This window comes from Anastrepha ludens, chromosome 6 (genome assembly GCF_028408465.1).
Source record: "Anastrepha ludens isolate Willacy chromosome 6, idAnaLude1.1, whole genome shotgun sequence".
Classification (NCBI taxonomy): domain Eukaryota; kingdom Metazoa; phylum Arthropoda; class Insecta; order Diptera; family Tephritidae; genus Anastrepha; species Anastrepha ludens.
The window spans coordinates 111,376,595-111,392,114 of NC_071502.1; the positions used below are offsets into that span (position 1 = coordinate 111,376,595).

The window sequence follows — 15,520 nt, forward strand, 5'->3', positions numbered from 1 at the left end:
AAACGAAGGACAACTCCTGCGTGACCGCCCTGAAGGAAAAAGTCAAAATATTTTAGGTGCGCTGAGAGACCAGCAGTAAAGCTGAATATATAGGACAACTGGGCAAATTTTACCTGGCAGATCTTTAACCTAGGTTATTCTACTAAGAAGAAAATTCACACAGTGATGTTCTAGAGGTGTTAGTACTCCAGTGTGCAGAGTATGAAACCAGTACTAAATTTGTGATATGTGATATCGACGATAAACTGGCACTAAATTCTTGCATCATCTTTTTTTAGACAAGTACTAAATTCGACGGATGAGGTCTAAGTACCCTTATCATTCGTTAGTACTAAATTCTTCAGATGATATTTAGTATGCTCTTTATTCCTATTTCGATAGTTCTAAATTAGTACTAAATTTGATAAATGAGGTATAGTGCCTTATATGTCGCTTCGTTGTTGCCCAGAAACTAGTACTGAACTAGGCAGATGACATTTAATGCACTCTGTAACCCCTTTTCGATAGTTCTAAGTTAGTACTAAATTTAATAAATGAGGTCTAGTATACTTTACGTCTCTTTCTTGATGCATCCAAAATAGTACTAAATTAGGATGATGAGATTAGATGCACTCTGCAATCCTTTTTCGATAGTTCTAAGTTTGTACTAAATTTTACAAATGAGTTCTAGTTTACTCACGTCCATTTGTTAAGGCGTCCGAACTATGATAATTTCAAATTTAGCAATTGAGATTTAACGCACTCTTGGGCTGCACCCTTTTTCGTTAGTTCTAAGTTAGTACTAAATTTGAGAGGTGAGGTCTAGTATACTCTACGTCACTTTGTTGATACCTTAAGTAAAAAATTTATAATAATTAGTAATAAATTTGGCAGATGAGATTTAATGCACTCTGAAACTCTTTTCGATATTTCCAAGTTAGTACTAAGTTTTGTGTACCCCTTTTGTGGTACCTAAGAACTAGTACTAAGTGCGCTCTGCAACTCTTTTTTTATAGAACGGAACCAATACTAAATTGTACATGTGAGATCTACTCAGATCAGCATGTTTTTTTCACAATTCCGACCTAGTACTAAATTTGGGGGATAAGATTTAATGCACTCTGCAACCCTTTTTCGATAGTTCTAAGTTAGTACTAAATCAAAGCACCAATCGTTTCTTTCTCGTGCTAACCAGCGCCAATTGGACACACCAAGTCAAGCTAAGTCCTTCTCCACCTGATCTTTCCAACGCAGAGGAGGCCTTCCTCTTCCTCTGCTACCACCAGCTGGTACTGCATCGAATACTTTCAAAGCCGGAGCGTTTGTATCCATTCGGACGACATGACCCAGCCAACGTAGCCGCTGGATCTTTATTCGCTGCGCTATGTCTGTGCCGTCGTAAAGCTCATACAGCTCATCGTTCAATCGTCTGCGATATTCGCCGTTGCCAACGTGCAAAGGTCCAAAAATCTTACGCAAAATCTTTCTCTCGAACACTCCAAGCGTCGCTTCATCGGATGTTGTCATCGTCCAAGCTTCTGCGACATACGTTAGGACGGGTATGATGAGAGTCTTGTAGAGTGTTAGTTTTGATCGTCGAGAGAGGACTTTACTATTCAGTTGCCTACTTAGTCCAAAGTAGCTCTTGTTGGCAAGAGGGATTCTACGTTGGATTTCGAGGCTGACATTGTTATCGGTGTTAATGCTGGTTCCTAAATACACGAAGTCTTTTACAACCACAAAATTATAACTGTCAACAGCGACGTGGGTGCCGATACGCGAGTTTGCCGACTGTTTGTTTGAAGACAGGAGGTACTTCGTTTTGTCCTCGTTCACCACCAGACCCATTCGCTTTGCCATTGGTCCATGTCTATGAAAATTGCTTCAATAATTTGCTTGTTTCTCTTCACACCGTGTCACTCTGAAGACAAACCGCGCTGTCGCTCCCACAACACAATAGCGAAGTAGTCCCCAATTGATGAAATCGTACTACTTCTGAAACAGAAAATATTTCGTGTTTTCTCTACAGGGTTATGCCCACTTCCGTGAGTGTAGCAGACTGCCTGTACATTTTGCATTGAAAGCAACGAGTGACAACAGATCACCGATGCGGTCATTGGTTACTCTTTGGAGAGTTGCTGCAGTCGTTTGCTACTTACGAATATTTATTACTTTACCATCGATTTGCTACATACAAATACATGCACTGGTATTTATGGAAAGCAATAAATCAGATCCGGCGCATTGTTCTTCGAATTTAATGGCAATTTTTAGAAGTGAAGAAATAAAGTTGTGTATTTTTACGCATAATTCGGTTTACCCGTAGAGGTATAGGTATAAATCTTTTAGAAAAATCTGACCGAAATTCATCACTATTAATTGAGGTTCTTAGCTTGGGAGACAGCGATTTTAGAAACTAAAGAAAACAGAGACGATTATATTCAGGGCTGTTTCGGAAATTAGAAGAAATAGATTATTGTCTTTAAAATTGTGGCGTGTTATGCCCAAATCTGTAGCTTGTACGCCTAACAAATGCAAACAATTCCCTAAGGATAAACTGAGAACGCTCACGGGCATTCTGCGAAGGGATATTGGACCAGTGAGTCTTGTCATTTCTGCGACCAATCCCCGGAGACTCCCATACACCTTCTCCTTGAATGTGGTGCTATAACGCGGAGAAGGTTGGGTAATCTCGGCCAATTGCCGCCAGAAGAAAGACATATACGCTCAGCCTAGCCCAGCTTTATATACCTATATATATATAATTGGCGCGTACACCCTTTTTGGGTGTTTGGCCGAGCTCCTCCTCCTACTTGTGGTGTGCGTCTCTATGTTCTTCCACCAATGGAGGGACCTAAAGTTTCAAGCCGACTCCGAACGGCAGATATTTTGATGAGGAGCTTTTTTCATGGCAGAAATACACTCGGAGGTTTGCCATTGCCTGCCGAGAGGCGACCGCTATTAGAAAAATATTTTTCTTAATTTTGATCTTTCACCGAGATTCGAAACGACGCACTCTCTCTGTGAATTCCGAATAGTAGTCACGCACCAACTCATTCGGCCACGGTAGCCGCCCTAGCCCAGCTTTATCTTCAGTTTAATAACAGCACTGGATTTGGATGAGATACTGTGATGAGTAGAGGGCTCAAAAGAGGGCTATTTATCTATCCAAATACAAACAAAAAAAAGGAATTAGCTATAACTTGGGTTTAGAAATAATGTATTTTATATTCAAATCGGCAATACAAATTTAAGAAAAAAGAAACTAAGGGCGATAGCTGAGATGTTCTTGAGTTAGTCTTTAGCCATTGCATCCACAATCCATCAGGTTGCAAGATCTTTGTGAGCACACTTTCCGGTGCTTGAGGGAACTTCTAAAGCTAACAAAGCCTCAACTCTCGATTGTGGTGCACTGTTACTGCGCACTGCTTTTACGACAGCATTCTTGTGGATGGGATGGGAAAAGGCATCTTGGCTCTGACTTTGTTTTAATTTTACAAACCCGTTGAGAAGTGCACAGGAATGGTATGCAAATGAAATAAGAACCGTACGGAGAGACTTACTAAAACACTCACAAATTCTTTGTTTTTGCAATTAAGTAAAATAAGACTTAAGTAGTAATGGGAAAATTTTTTAAGATTCTCAATCTTTTTCAAATGAAATAAATATTTTTTGTTCTTGTGGCGCGCAAACTAAATATTTTTTTTTTCACTTGTATACTTTCAGGTATTGTCACTACAAATCAGCAAAACATTATCAAACCACAGAGTTTCCACACCCAACAACAGTTACGCAACAGCGACGCGGACGCGGACGCAGCCAGAGACAGTCAAACTGTTGCTGCATTAGCTTCGGCGACGTCCACAGGATGGGGTATATTGCCAGAGCAACGCCTGACAAACAGCGAAGATATTACGCAAAATCAATTAGATGACAATAAACCGCAAGCGCTGCAGCATAGCGTTGCAGAGCAGCAACAACAAATACAACAAAAATGTGCCAAATTCAATTGTGCAAACGCCGCCAAAACAAATTCAGGCGCGGACACACTCTCAAAACACTTCTCCACTCTTTCCTCCTCGTATGATTCTTCAGCTTATGCGGTCGCAACCAACAGCGCTCAAGCATCTACAAAATCAAACTACAACAATTACAGTAACCATATACAGCAACAACAACAGCAGCCATCCCAATTGCCTTCGTCGCGCACGCGCTCAATCGCATCGGAAGCGCCGACGCCACGCCTAAGCGAAACGCATTCAACGCAAGCGTACGCAAAGAGTCCGGCCAACTCGCAAGAGCGAAAAGTTAGTAAGACAAAGAAGAAAAAATTATCAACAGCGCCGACCACGACAACCACAGGGAAGGCAAAGTGGTCCAAGTTGTTAAAATCTCCACTCAAACAACATCAAAAGGTGCACACAGCGCATAGAAATCAACATAAGGAGGTAAGGCGTCATCGCACAGTAGTGGGCGAGGAGCTTTGGAAAGCCCAAGAAAGCGCCCAGAATCTGCGCTGGGCACAGGAAACTAGCGCGGCCATAAAGCGGCGTTTACGTCGCTCGACCGACGCCATAATATTGCTGCCTGCGCTCAATTTTATTAATGATGTGTACGAGAATAACTTGAGTGACGAAGACCTAGGTGGTGAGGGTGTACGTGTAGCGCGACGTGCAGTGAGCGATAGCAGCAGCGAAAGTGGTGGTGTTACTGCCACAGGACCAACAACGCAATCTGAAGCAGCAGCTCATGCTTCCTCTACATCCCAATCAGCTTCTTCTTCATCTTCCGCTTCCACCGCCGTCTCTGTCTCTACATCAGCTGCAGTTGCTTCGTCCTCTTCTGCGCTATCCGCATCCTCACTGGAGGACTTTAGTTTTTCTTCGCCTGCTGCGCAAACGCCGCATAGCGCCATTTATAGCAACTCTACTACAGCAAATCAACATGTCGAAGAGGTGCCTAAGCCAATCGTATATGTGCCGCTCAAGTCTAAGCGTGCACGATCAGCAGTCAGCAGTGTCAGTTTGCCCGCCGAGGTGCTTCGTAAACCGAAGGAACCAATTATAATTATCGATGATGTGGAGGAGTTTGACAGCGGCACCGATCGTGAGCGCGAATTAGCCGCCATGGCGACAGTGGATGACAAGAGCGAAGATTACTCGCACGATGAGCCAATGGAGCCGCGCGTATTGCCTCTTCGTCCAGTGTTACCCAATCCGTATGAGGATGAGGAGATGTCGGTGGTGTATGCGGAGCAGCATTCAGAGATACGACTGATGTGCGAGGTGGACTTGGATATAGCGTCGAGCACGTGGTACAAAAATGGGCAGGTGAGTTAGAAAGAAAATACCATATGGACTTACCAATTTCATTGATTATATTGAGATACACTTTGATGAATATTCACCGATAATTGAACTAGGGTAGCCAGTTCTTAATTAACTGGGGACTGTCTTGAACAAAGTTATTCATTTACCGGACTGAACACTCATCAAACGAACACCCAACGAAATGTTTGGTTGGATCATTGACTACTAGAAATTATACTCACCTAACAGTACTCACTAGGCGGCCGCCGTAGCCGATTGGGTTGGTGCGTGGCTACCATTCGGAATTCACAGAGGGAACGTAGGTTCGAATCTCGGTGAAACACCAAAATTAAGAAAAACATTTTTCTAATAGCGGTCGCCCCTCGGCAGGCAATGGCAAACCTTCGAGTGTATTTCTGCCATGAAAAAGCTCCTCATAAAAACTATCTGCCGTTTGGAGTCGGCTTGAAACTGTAGGTCCCTCCATTTGAGGAACAACATCAAGACGCACACTACAAATAGGAGGAGGAGCTCGGCCAAATACCCAAAAAGAAGGTGTACGCGCCAATTATATATATATAACAGTACTCAGTTTTCCCTAGAGACCGATGATCTTATTACTACTTGAGGAGGAAAACTAAATGATTTTAAATATTTCGAAGACCTGAATATTTGTAATTGACGCTAACTCTATGTAATTCCAGCCAGGCAATCCAATTCAGCGCATTAAATATCCATTCAGCGCATTTCTTTAAATCCCAAATAATGCATATTCCTAAACTGAAATAAGTACCCAATTCAGCTTCCTTTAATGCCATTGAGTACAAACAAAAATTTGGCTATACCATTTTAGAAAAATATCTAATTCATGTTCCTTTAACTCTATTAATGCATCGAACCCGGAATTTTTCTCCATTAGGCAGACAATAATTTAAAAGGTCAAGTTTTTCACGCTAATACTTCTAGTTTTTGAATTTCTAGTGGTATTCAGTGATGAACTAGTGGTATTTAGCTGTATATAGAATGTACATGTAGAAAATATTTATTACATTTAAAAAAAAGTTCCCAATTCAATCGGCTGATAGCTATTCAGCAGAGTTTTTTAGGTGGAAATATATGTATTTTAAAATCCTTTCTCCAACAGAATAATAGAATTGTCAATACAGCTTCATTTAAAGCTATTCATCGCGCCCTTATTATTTACTAGCACTACTAAAATCCCATCCTACACCTAACTCTACATTTTTTGCATTCAAATGCTAATATTTTTTGCGGATCAGCGCTCGAAAACCAAATTTGTCACGTTTTCTTATGAAATATAAATCTAATTATATCTTGCTAGAGTTATTATTATTTTTGCTGATCCGCTTTATTGAATGCCATTCAGCACTTTTCATACACAATTCAGCACTCTTTCGACAAATTCAGCGCTAATATTTTAGATGTCATGCAGGCATTTTACTGGATTTGTCACAAAAAACCTTACCTTTTTCAATTCAGCACCACTAAATGCTATGCAGTGCTCCACTTTTGCCTAAAATTAATGTTTAATTTATTCATTTTTCCACTCAGCTCCTTTCAGTTCTATTCAGCAGTAGTCATTGAAATTGGCCACTTTTAACTGAAATTCAGTATTCTTATTTCACCGCCATTTAACTCATTTCGAATTAACTCAAAAGAATATTATTTTTTTCAATTCAGCGCCCCTTAACACAATTCAGCATACGTCTGTTTATTGTAATTTAATTTCATTTTACATTTTATTTATTAAATTTTTCCATTCAGCTTCGAGGAGTTCTATTAGGCAGTTGTTGTTAAAATTCAGCTCTTTTAAGCTGCACTTAGCGTATACTTTTTGAGCGCCATTTAACACATTTTGTACGATTTACTCAGAAGAATATTGTTTTTTTTTTTATTCAGCGCTTCTTCAGCATACATCTTTTAATTTTAATTTAATTCTAGTTTTTTTATCAATTTTTCCATTCAGCCTCGTAGAATTATTTTATATATAATTCAACATGTCATAATAAATTCAACATTCACTTTTTGGGTGTCACTTAATTGGTTTCCTACAAATTTTTCAAAAGAAGATCAACTGTTTTAATTCAGCGCCATTAAATGCTATTCAGCGCACGGTTTTACATTATAGTCTAATTTCACTTTCATTTCTAATTCATAAACTCTTAAACTAAACTTCATTGTATACTATTCAGCAGTTCTTATTTAAATTCAGCACTTTTAAAGTTCATTCAGCATTTACTTTTTGGTTGTTATATAATTGGTTTCCCACGAATTTTTCAAAATTACAAAAAATTTTACAATACAACAGCGCTAAGTGCTATTCAGCGCACTTCATTTCTAAGTTATAAACTCTTAAGCTAAGCTTCATTGTATACTATTCAGCAATTCTCATTTAAATTCAGAACTTTCGAATTGAATTCAGCATTTATTTTTGGGTGTCATATAATTGGTTTCCTATGACTCTTTCGAAAGAATAACAAATTTTTCCAATTCGGCATCACTCAGTGCTATTCAGCGCAATCGTTCATATTCTGCCATTACTAAATTCATAAGTATTTTTTTACTAAATCGCCATTTACTTAACGCTTATCAAACACTTTTATAAACTGTATATTTTATTGCATATTTAGCGGAGTTTGGGCATTTCCGATAACAAAAACAATGCACCAAAAACCAAATTTAAAAACTCGAAAATAGGAGCTACAACTAAAAACGACGCAATTTACACATCAACAAAGCGCCAACCGACAAAAGTGGTGCCAAATAAGGTTCCGTTAGTTTTCAACAACACAACAGAAATCATATTTGAGTTGTAATTGTTATAACTTGCGAATATAGTAAAAAACCAAATGCATTCAATACTCGCAAAAAACACAAATGCATAACAATTGAAAAAAAGAAGAAAAAGCACAAACTGCATTGCATACTTTTTGGCACTGCAACGAAGCGTAAATACAATTACAGTGTAGTGGCTAACAGCTGTTGTTTTGTTTTTGTTTTTTTTGCTCTGCTTTTGTTTTGGAGTAGTTTGATTGGTACAAAAAGGTGCTGCATAACAAAAGAAAAATGGCACACAAATTTGGAGAAAAAAGAGGCGCCCAATATATTTTCAATACACGTGAGTTTGTCGAAATAATAACGGTGATTCAGGTGGGCGAAAGTATTATCTTTCTCCCCATTCCCACTCACACTACAACACAACTCGCTCTCCCGTCCAGCATCATCAGCTGCTTCGCTGCCATTTACCTTTGTGCTATTTGGCAAATGGTCAGTTAGCACCGCAGAGCTTTTATGCTTTTCGCTCGGTTGTTGTTGTTTTTTTTTTGTGTTGCTGTGCGTTTTTTTACCACTTTTTGTTGTTGTAACAACTTTATACTCTATTCGACACTAACTGCTGCTGGCATACAACGGGTAGACAGTGCGTGAAAAAAATATGGAGCCAACAAAGGTTTGTGGCATAATTGCAGTTAGTTTTAACTGCTGCACGACAGCATTGTTGTTTTTATTATTATTTCCTGTTAGTTTTGTTGAATTTTCGCTTTTTTGGAGATGGCGCTTTTCCCACAAAACCGTCGTTATTGCTTATGCCGGTTACGTTTTTCTATCATTGATATGCCCTTACAGCGGAATTGAGTATGAATTTTATTAGGGACTGAGAGAAAATAGGAAGCGAATGAGTAAACTGATTTTGTTTTTTACTAAAAAAAGATTAAGAATTATGTAGCAAACAATAATTTTAATAAATACGGTTGTGCGGGGCAAAAACAACCAAAAAAAAAGCACAGGTGAGCGTCAGTCACGTGCAAATTAAATTCACAGAAAAGCAATAAAAGAGGCGATAACTGAAATGAACGAGAATTGAAGGCAAAATACGACAATTGGCAAAAAATAAGCGATTGGGGCAAAAATGTAGTGGGTGTTGCAGAAAGTGATCGCATTTTGAATGGACTTAGATTTTTAAAGAGTATTTGACGCTTCGGTTACCCACTTTTTTTCTTTTTTTTGTCGGGACAGACTAGCAAGCACAGCACTCAGACTGAATTACGTCTATTGTACCGCACTCGGATTCCCTTTTTAATTTTCTTTAAATCTACTCGCCCTCTGAAGAAATCTGAGTAGACCTTGTGGTGACAAGCGGCCAAGGTGGTCGCTTCTTAATGCATCTGTTTCAAATACCTCAAGCCTGATTCGAGCGAAGGCCGGGCAGACGCACAGAAATGACAGGAGAAACTGCGTAAGTCGGTCGGACATGATAGGTAACATCAGTTTTGTCCATCTGCAGCCTCTCTCAGCCTGCCAAAGAGTCAGAGATCTCGTTACCCGCGATACCCACGTGTCCCGGAACCCATGTTAACATCAGGATATTATGTCTGTCAACATAGTTTATACTGGATTTACAGTACTTGACTCACCTTGAAGTGGTTGAAGGGTTGTCTAGGGCCGATTACCCATAACTAGAAGGCTAATGAAAGTAAAGAATTAAAAGCGATTTCCGCATGTTATATAAAGCGTTTTTCAGTAAGAGCGCTTCAACTTTTTTTTTTATATAACACAAACGGTTTGACTTTTTTAACTAATTTTTTTTTTATTATCGAGTTTGAACATATACATTTAAGTATGAAATTCGATTTCTTTTGCATGACCACCGCGTGCACGTTTTACGAAGTCCAATCGTTGAACCCAATTTTCGACCACTTTTTGCATAAATCGGCCGAAATTCCAGCAATTTCGCGTTCAATATTGGCTCTGAGCTCACAAATCGTCGCCGGCTTGTTACTGTAGACCAATGACTTCACATAACCCCAAAGAAAATAGTCTAGAGGCGTCAAATCACACGAGCGCGGCGGCCATTCGACCGGTCCATTCCTGGAAATAATGCGCTCATCGAACTTACTCTTCAACAAATCAATTGTAGCGTGTGCTGTGTGGCTTGTGGTCCCGTCCTGTTGCAACCACATGTCGTCTAAGTCCATACCATTCAATTGCGGCCAAAAATAATCGTTTATCATGTCGCGGTATCGATTTCCATTCACAGTAACGTGGCGATCGTTCTCGTCAACGAAAAAATATGGGCCAATTACGCCGCCGGCATGTAAACTGCACCAAACAGTGATTTTTTCGGGATGCAACGGTGCCTCATGAATCATGTGTGGATTGCTTTCTGCCCAGTAACGCATATTTTGCTTGTTGACAAAGCCATTGAGCCAAAAGTGAGCTTCATCACTGAAGATGATTTTTTGGAATTATTTGGATTTAAAGTAGCAGCAACAGAACGATTATTTTCATAAAAAATTTGCACGATTTGCAATCGTTGCTCAAGTATGTAGCGTTCCATGATGAAATGTATGCTAATGAAGTTTACAAATGACAAGCGAAAAATAAGAAATATTGCGTCGTTCGCCTTCCCTATCGGAAAAAAGGTGAAGCGCACCTATTGAAAGACGCCTTATATACGTTATCGATCCTCCTACCCTCGAGGGAAGAGTGGAAACGGGACGTAGTAAGACAGGGCGAGTCCATCCATGTATATACAGATGGCTCAAAGCTCGAGCGCAGGGTGGACGGAGGTGTATATTCCGAGCATCTGGAGATCTTCTTCAGTTTTAGGCTTTCCGACTACTGTAGTGTCTTTCAGGCTGAACAGATGGTAATAATGAAAGCCGTGACACCGATACAGTGTGATACGCTACCTGGAAATGATATCTACATTTTCACTGATAACCAGGAAGCGATAAAATCCCTCACAAAAGAGTCGACAATCTCCAAGGGAGCCATGAAATGTCGCGCATCTCTTAACGAGATGGCTGAGGCATTTCACCTAATGATAGCATGGGTTCCTGGCCATTGTGACATTGAAGGGAACTGAAGAGCTGATGAACTAGCGAAAATCAGTACCAAATTGACTAATGAGTACATAGACAAAGATATAGGTATACCTTTGAGTACATGTCAACTTCGTATCCGCTAAGAAATTATAAGAGTAACGAATGAAAGATGGCGTAATGAAACCACTTGCAAAATCGCCCGACAGCTGTGGCCGACTTTCAATGCTAAACGCACGGAACATCTACTAGGAAGAGATAAGCACAGTCTTAGCACACTGATTTCAGTTATTACAGCGCACTGCCTAATCAGTAGGCACGCCCACTGTGTCACTGTTCTGCTCTATCCAGACGTAGACTCGCCATTTTGGGTAGACAATCCTTTAATGAATTGGAAGATCTCGGCTCTGTCGAAATTAAGGATCTTACAAAATTTTTGAAAAGTACGGATTGGTTTTAGGAGGGATAAGAACTAATTCCCCACGCGACATCACAATGGGCCATGAGCCTGAGTGTGTCCCACAGTGGACAGCCGGTTCAACCTAACCTAACCTCTATATGTTATATCTCTCGTCTGAAAGTAGACAACTCCAAAAAGTAACTGCCTCTATTCACTTATTGTTTTATTCATTTCATATTTCACTGTTTCACTCTTTATTCCATTTCATTCAGCATATGGCTACACTTCTCAACCGGCTTATTGTACACAGTGCGTACAACAACGACTTGCATATCTAATAAGCCACTGTCTTGTGTAGAGTTTTCCGAGCCACAAGGGAATCAATAAAGTTAAAAAATGGTACTTAGCGCCGCCTTTTACCCAAAAATAACTAACGTCTGCAGGAACACCTTGTAAATAAATAAATACAAGCGCTGATAACTTCCCATTTTAAATTACACAACAAAAAGGTTTTTTTCCATTTTATAATCTGTCCATTCATTTCGTTTGGCAGCGGCGGTTATTGTCGAATGAACGACAATTATTTTCAGCAAAGGAAAAAGTTGCATGAACAGTTGAACAGCAGAAAATAAATTAAAGTAAAAAAATGCATTATAAAAAAGTAGTAAACTGAATATGTATATGTGACCCTGTACTTATTTACTTTTTAATGGTATGCAGCTTCCTTTATCTATAACCAATTAAATTCAGCGCAGCTAGCTGAGCAGAAAAAGCATGTAAAAATGACATCCCCCAACAATGGAATTGTTAAATGTGACAATAATTAAGATATTAAAAAATATAAACAGCATAGCCTTTAAAAAATACCCATAACGGTTATTCAGTCACAATAACTGACGCACAATAGTTTCTTCATATTTTCCTGGAATTTTTTGTCGCCATGCGTCAACAGATATCAAATACAGTCGTTGACAAATAATAGCCAGAAATAGTTTTGTCTACTTTGTTTATGTGTAATTTTTAAATTGGAATTGCTTGTGTACATTCGGAGCTTTATTAAATGTTGCCATATCAACGTTGAAACAGCATAACCTATGAATTTCAGTACAAATAATAAAAATATTATAAAATTACTTTTTTATTTATAAGCTTTACGAAATTTAAGTGTAACTACAGTAGATTAGGCATTTGGCTACCAATCTTTACGTTTTCGGAAAAATTCAGCCATTCAGCATCTTAAAACATAATTCAGCTTCGCTTTTAAAAAGACAAATGACGAGCTTTATTTATTTTTAATGAAATTGGAAGGTGAATTTCTTATTCAGCGTCATTAAACCCTATTCAGCTTAGAACATTTTAGTTTTGGTGCTTTTTATATATTTCCATTGCATAAATTGTACTCAATTTACATATGATTGTAGGAGATGTTGAAATTAGGAAGTGATTTTCTTATTCAGCGTCATTAAACTCTATTGAGCGCCGCTTTTGAAAGCACAAATAATAGGCTTTGTTTATTTTTGATGAAATTAGTAAGTGATTTTCTTGTTCAGCACCATGAAATGCTATCCAGCTTATGTATTTTTCGTTCTGATGCTTTGTGTATATTTATATTGGTTAACTTTTGCTGGTTAACTAGGCTTTATTTACTTCTGATGAAATATTGAAGTAGTATTCCTCTTCAGCATTGCTCAAACCTATTCAGCGCCGCTTTTTGAGAGACAAATGATGAGCTTAATTTATTTCCGATGAAATTAGGAAGAGATTTTCATATTCAGCGTCATTAGAACCTATTCAGCGCCACTCTTAAAAAGACAAATTGTATTAATTTTACTAAATTTAAATGCCATTTCGCAATTTTAGATGCTTAGGGAAGAACTTTTAAGTAATTCAGCATTTAAAATAAATTTCAGCTCCCCTTTTAAATGTAGAACAGGACACCTTATTTTGTTTCTTACGTTTTTCAGAAGTAACTTTCTGGTTCATCAATAATAAATTCTATTCAGCTTAGTTTTTATATTTCGTAACTACTCATGATTTTTTTTTTAATTTTAATATAATTCTACTAGGATAGGTGCCGACTAAAGAATAAACCATACACGTAGTCATAAGCACTATAATAACACAACTTTTTTTTAAATATTCAGCAATTCAGCGACTAAAAAAACAAATCAGCGTTTTTTAGTAAAGCACGCTCCTCTACTGCACCCAACTTGTTTTTTAATAACATCAATAAGTAATTTTCTTATTCAAACTGATTAAATAGTATTCAGCACACCTTGTTTTTCTAAATTTGGATGTTTCCTACCCACACATGATTGTTAAAAGCTCACTTAATTTAGTATATACATATATTTCATGATTCTATTGGATGTTAACCGCAATACTTTTAAAACAATTTCAACGCTTCAGCGTTTTAAAGTAAAATTCAGCGCTATTTTTCGGGTGTCGCTATTTCTCTGCTTTACTTAAATAAATTCAGTTCGAGAAATTGAAGACTTAATAAAAGTTTGAAGTGGAAAAGTAGTTTATTTTTTTTTATCATAGAAACTTCTAAACTACCATTCAAGTGTAATTAAATCTGAGTCACTCAAACACCAAAGTACAATATATTCCGCAAAAAAAAAAAAAATCTTGGAATCTATCTGCACAGCTTTTCATCTTTTTTTCTTTCCTTCCCACTGCAGAGACACTTTTATGATGCTGAAAGCTAAAATCTGCGTGGTGGAGCTATCTTTAAGTTTCTTAAAGCACTATTCAGCGCTGTTGATGTGAATTCAGCGCACTTTGTATAGGCAGAAAAAAAAATTTATAAAAAGAGAATCGCATTTCTATTCCTCTTGGTGCAATATGGTGCTAAAAATATAAATTCAGCGCACTTTATTCATGTCAAGGCACTATTTTTGGTGATACTCATTCATGTTGTATTTTTTTAGTAAAATTCAGCGAATTTCAGCGCAATTCAGTGCGTCATTTTTGAATATGATAAAGTACTTGTGATGCCGAAGCTTCATTTACGTATATTACTGGTAATTTATTATTAAAATCTCGATACGATTCAACTCCAAAGTAATGCATTCTTTGAATATTTCCTCATCAACTCCGACTAATCTTAAAAAATGTACTTTCACATTCACAGCTCAATTCAGCTCCACTTTAATGTATTCAGCGCAAATATATTTCATCTAAATTTAAAAGCGTGAAAAAGTACTTCAAAATCACCAATTCAGCGCCACTTTTCAAAGTTGATATTCATAGTTTTCATTGGCTCAGTGTAAAAAATATATTAAAAATCTGGATTTGTGATCGGCGCTTATTAAAATTATTTTGCGGACCATTTAAGGGAATTTTCTTATTTTTCTCAGATTATTGTCTCACTGTAAATAATCCTCTGCTGCGTATTGTTGAACAACTTAAGGCGCTATGGATATGTATTTGCTTCACTCAAGTGGCATATGAGCCGAAATTTCTTTAGCTCCACGTCTGTCTGCAACTCTTTCCTTATTGCTATGCCACCGTTGGCCTCAAACTTCCGTATTCCCTTCGTTTCCTATCTGCTCGTCGTTTTCGCTATCTAATGTCAATAGTTTTCGCCTCATCAATTCCTTAGCGATTGTAGCACATAGCAAAACTACTAAGAAATAAAATCAAACTCCTAGACCTACACACACACACATATGCGTGGCTATGTATGTGCATAAACTCGTATCTTTGGAAACATACACTTGCAACACTTGCCACAAAACTGTGTACGCTCTGGCAGATAACAAGCAGTCAACTTGAAAAAGCATAACAACCCAGCAAAAACAGCAAACAGAAAAAGAAAAAAAAGAGACAATAAAAACTCGACAAGCCAGGGAAGACAACAATATCCTCAAAAACAATGCACAGCTATCGAGCTGTCGAAGAAAGCAGAATGCTATCGAGAAGAAGGCAGCCTGTTGGGCTAAGTTTGAAGGAGCAGCCACTGCAGGCGCATAAACCGAATTTTC

At 38.2% G+C, this 15,520-nt stretch overlaps 1 protein-coding gene across 1 annotated transcript in view; it reads left to right on the top strand.

The window, feature by feature from the left end:
* The window catches only part of LOC128867236 (uncharacterized), a 219,085-nt gene that overhangs the window by 30,323 nt on the left and 173,242 nt on the right, over positions 1-15,520 (top strand). The window contains exon 2 of the mRNA XM_054108338.1: positions 3,706-5,309. Coding sequence (XP_053964313.1) covers positions 3,706-5,309 — 1,604 coding nt within the window. The remainder of the gene's footprint in view (positions 1-3,705; positions 5,310-15,520) is intronic.